The sequence below is a fragment of the Stylophora pistillata genome, chromosome 4 (assembly GCF_964205215.1).
Source record: "Stylophora pistillata chromosome 4, jaStyPist1.2, whole genome shotgun sequence".
Lineage (NCBI taxonomy): Eukaryota > Metazoa > Cnidaria > Anthozoa > Scleractinia > Pocilloporidae > Stylophora > Stylophora pistillata.
Window position 1 is genome coordinate 7,749,176 of NC_142522.1, and position 5,000 is coordinate 7,754,175.

At 40.5% G+C, this 5,000-nt stretch overlaps 1 protein-coding gene across 3 annotated transcripts in view; it reads left to right on the forward strand.

Annotated features, from left to right (window-relative positions):
- LOC148732216 (uncharacterized) overlaps positions 1-5,000 on the forward strand; it is a 21,945-nt gene that overhangs the window by 15,218 nt on the left and 1,727 nt on the right. Inside the window, exons 2-3 of one of the 3 annotated variants that reach the window (XM_088758828.1) lie at positions 543-1,506; positions 4,133-5,000. The exon at positions 4,133-5,000 is cut by the window's right edge and continues 1,727 nt beyond it. In XM_088758828.1, coding sequence (XP_088614954.1) covers positions 1,403-1,506; positions 4,133-5,000 — 972 coding nt within the window. In that variant the 5' untranslated portion in view covers positions 543-1,402. Of the gene's footprint in view, positions 1,507-4,132 lie in introns of all 3 variants that reach the window. The other 2 variants (XM_088758827.1, XM_088758826.1) reach the window with 2 other exon arrangements.

The following is a 5,000-nucleotide window of genomic DNA, read 5'->3' on the forward strand; positions in this document are numbered from 1 at the left end:
GCGCATGTGGAAAATAACACAGCTCTACCTCTCACAAGTCGCTATGTTTGAAACACTTCAGAATGAAAAATACTGCGTTGAAGCTAATTCTAAGCAATAAAGATAATGAGACCATTCCAAATTAAAGGTGAATGCTGAAACAAACAAAATTTGATTCGTAACAATTAACTTCTCCCTTTTGTCTGCGTTAATTTTGGTAACTAACTTGTTTCTAATCAATTTTGTCGGTATTTACGAAGAATGATCTTCAAGTCTATCATTTCTAACTTGTTGCGTACCAACTGGGGCTGATTTTGGTTCCACATGGCTCGTGTTTAGTTATACACCGAAGCTGGGTTCCTGTAACTGCAAAAATAATTCGTCTCATTCCGAGGTAGCAATGTGAAATGAATCCGTCGCGGGCACTGCGGTCTTCTTTAGCAAAATAACTATCACTCCACAGCTTGGATATGTTTGAGGAAAAAACCTTTACCTTTCAAATTGTGACGGTGGGTTTCCTAGTACATTTAATTCTTAGGAGCATACCTTCTCATTTTCCGTAGGTTTCTCTGGACAGTCACCGCAAGAGAACCACTCGCGATTTCCAAGACGTGAGCAACTGAGCGCGCTGACGTTTCTATTTGAAACTTATTTTCCTGACTTTCTCTCTCTTTCTCCTCAACAAAGGTACCTCCTTTCCCTGAAGACGAGCCATGTTTCGTTTGAAACATAAATGGATGTATTACACCCTCTCGGCTGGATTAAAATCCAGGTCGAGAATTCATTAAGTAGCGCTCTCCTCGCCGCTGTTTTCCTTGTTTACGTCCACTTCAGCAGCATTGTAATTTAGCATGCTTGACTATTGCTACGTCATAGTTTCGTCGTAACAAAGATGGCGGATCTCAATTTAAAAATGCCGATTTTTGAAACGGAATTGTTCGCAACTAAAACGCTTTTAGCTCAAATGAATCCAGTTCGGACAATGCAAGCAAGGAACTTTTGATACAGGTAAACTTTTTCTAGACCGTTCTTTCCCTTTAACGACGCACTGATTATTCACGAACGTAGAGGAGAATTCGCAAAGTACTCCATGCAGATTTTTCACTTTTCCCTTTCGCTAGTTGCTGTTACTATTATTTGGCAGGCTGCATGTGCAATCTACACTTTTGGGGATGGAGAAGAATTGGGGAAACGAGTCTGTCTTTTTTGTATTTTAATTCGGGCCTCCGCATATCGTGTACGCCACTTTTTTGCAAATCCACTTTTTCATTACTTTCCACTGCCTGAGAACATGGAACAGGCTATAGATAACAGGAAGTTTAACAAAACGAAACTCACCATAGTACATTAGATTGTTACCAATATCCACACATTCCGACATATCTTTCTGTCGTTACTTCCACAGCATTGATTTCAAGGGCTAATGGCATCCACATCAGCCAGGAGGTATATTTATTGGTTCATTGCAGCGATCCTTTTTAGCTTGTTACTCTTATCGCTTCGTATATTCACTCCACCAAAGCCCAGGTGAGTTTTAGAATAAAGAAATCCTTGATTGCTTGGTGGAAGCCGTGGCTACACCTATGTCACACTTGTACCAAATTTCAAATCAAAATGTAATTGTGGTGAAATCAGTATTGAAAGATTTTTCTGATGCCTGCCTGTTCTAGTCCAAAAGTTTAAGCCAAGTTCTTAAAGTGGCCCTGAGATCAAAATTTTCGTACGTCATTTTTTTTTTATTTTCGTGTTCACTGTGTCTCCTTCACCAACTCTGCCAAATTTCAGTCTAGACCGAGCACCAGAAATATCTTTTTTCGGGCCGTTAAGTTCACGATTTTGCGTCCGCTATTAGGAACTTTAAGCAAACCCCGACGGCTACGGCAACAAGAACATGGAAAAACAATAGATCTAATTGGCAGAACAATAGCCCAGCACGTGGGTATTAAAAATTTGTACATTTCTTAGCCGTTCTTCGCAAAACAACAACGTGAAGTCACCAAAATTTGCGTCGTCTGCGAAGCGAAACCGCGGCGGCAAATTATTTTAATTTACATTTGGAACTCCACGCTACTTTTATGCGTTATGTTAAGTTTGAGTTCTGGCGCCCTATGAGACGGTAAACACAGGCAGCCATTTTCGAAATTCTAACTAAAAGTATAAACTCATTTTTTAATCGACGTCTTCCGTGGCGTTGCGGTCCTGAGTTCTTAAAGTCCATAATAAAATGTTTTGATCATGTTCTGGAAGTTGATCGCAGGACTCAGAGGAAGTGACGTCAAAAGCTCAACGCGAAAATCTCACATGGCAAAATGTCAGGCAAACATAACAGAGTGCCTTACTCTATTCTTACAAAAACTAAACAAAAATGACGAGGCATCGATGCGTAATTCAAAGTTGAAGTAATCGTGCAGACCATGCTGCAGGTATTTCTCTGCATCGGAGCCTTGCAAATAGATCAGAGCGGGAAAAACGGATGCGAGTAAACTTCAATCCTGCAGAAATATTTGTGATGTACTCCGAACACCTCTCGGAGGACTGTTTCGAGAGATCTGTGTACTCCGAAGGATCTAGGCGAGGAATTCTGTCAGGTTCAGTGCCTACCGTTCAAGAGAAGGGACAAGAAAAACCGTCCTCAGTGCGATCTCGACGAAAGCGAAGGCTACGAACCTGCACGGGTTTTGTCACCTTTACATTTGAGCTGATCAATATCCACCTTTAACAACTCTCTGGCAGAATACTTACACAAAGGAAATACTCGGTGAACATTATAAATAAGAATGATAAAATAGCCGAACTGAGGATTGAGATTTCTGACCTCAAAGGGCTCACTTTTATACAAAAGAGATGAAAAATATAATTGCGTGCTCTGACTCTAAAAAAAGCTGGCTTTAATATCAGCGAAAGCAGAACAAACAGCCTAAGACACAGAGCGTAGAAACATTTTAAAATGTAGGCTTGCAACCAAAAAACCGAGAAAATGAAAATTTCTGAACAAACCTCTCAAACTATCAACCATCTGACAGCCAAGTCAGCGTACTATCAAAGGGTCCCAACACCCGTGACGAACGAATGTAAAATCAGGCCAACTTTTGCGAGATTTATTCGCAAGACAAAAGCGCCTCCGTTTCACGGACAAAACAAAGAACCACTGCTGTTTCATATCAAACTGAATGCCACTGGTTCAGTCTTCTTTCGCTCTTCAGAGCTACTTGGAAAATTGTCATTAACGCTACTTGCAGACTGCATCTAAGCCAAAAAATACTTTGTAACACAATGAGGTCACGGCTCTCTATGAGTTGAAACAAACTCTGCTTTAAACCTCACCGAAGCAACACAACAATAGTCATCATGAATAAGACAGAAAAAACAAAAGAGGCCAAAGTGCAACTCAACAACAGAGTTCACTTTGAACCTCTCAAAGCACCGATACTAAAACACACGCAAATTACTCTGGCATCGTGCGCAAACACGTTGATGGCTTTCACAAATTCCCAATATCTGCCTTCGGATACACAATCAGCCATTGCCGAAAACTATTTTTACTAATCACCCGATCATTTCTTACAAAAAAGGAAAATCCCTTACGACAAGCAAAAATACAGTTCGTGGGCGATAAAGCGATGCGACCACAAAAGCCACTTGGGGAGTCCGTGCCGTTCTGTGTTTATCTTTATTCGCATGGCAAAAATTCATCGTTTCTCGGCGCAAAACTATCCACAGAAGCTTCAGATGATTTCTGGGACAATTCATCGTCAGACAAAGTCGACATTTCACGACTGACAACGAAACAGTTCTCAAAAAAGTAATATGTGTGACTCTCTGTGCAGCGAACAAAGAGAGTTGTCACAAAGCAAAGCATAAGTTTGTTGAGCCTTTTCTGCTGTACAATTGCGGGCTCGGCTGTAACATGTTTTCAGCAATTTGAAGCGGTAAAAATTGGTCATCAAAGGTTTGTTTTGAGTTTCGAATAGCAAAAAGGGTCTTAACTTGACCCAATTAAACATCGTGTAAACAATTTAGGCCAAAATGAAATGGTTAATTTTCGTCTCAGGGGCACTTTAATAATGCTTTACATGATAGCAATGCTCAAATACCCACTATCAGCCACACCCCGTTATTTCCACTATTAACACTAAACGTGTTACCTCTTCAGATTTTTACAACCCTCATTTAAAGCAGTGAAAAACCAGGAGGAAATAAGGACGTGTTTATGTAATAACATAACAAAGGAGAGAGGGACTACAACAAAAGAGAGTGAAAATACTAAGGCAAATGTAAAAACAACTGAATCAACCTGGCTGAGGGATTCCTTTGGAAAGGAGCTTCACGAAATCCACTCCCAACTGAAATTCCTCTTAGATCATAAAAGTATACCCTCACCAGAACTTGTAAACAAAGTGGGAGAACTTGCGAAACGTCTCGATGCTAAATCAGAACCACCAACTACAAATAGTGACACGAACAACAAAAGTTTGGATGTGTGTCCAGAAGAATATAGAGGAAACAAAATTGGTTACCCGTTCTATGCCAAAGGCTGGTTTCTCACCAACTGTACCAATGCCAAACCCCTGAGAGCTGTGATAAGTATTTTAATAAATACCGTTGCATATCCTCAGGAAGATCAGAAACACATTCGCAATGTATTAAAAGGTATCAATGATACCTACCCAACAGTTCAAGTTCATGTAGCAACTCGTAGTAACGATATCGTGGAAATGGCCCAAAAGTACGAAAACATTGACGTGGTTAAAGTCGATGATACAAAAGAAGCAACAGTTTGGAACACACTCAAAGGTAAAGCCTCCACTTCGTATGTACTGGTAGCACGTGACGTGGTTCACTTCTCATGGCTCACTCAAATAGAGCGACAAATTCGTGTGGTTAGTCAGATACCAAATGTAAAAGTTGCCGGGGGAGCATTTCGGAATATTTCAGGTCACTGGAAAGCTGGATGCGTGCAAACCAAACTACTAAACTATGTTCTAGAATATCAAGAAGGTTACTTTCACTCACAAAATGCG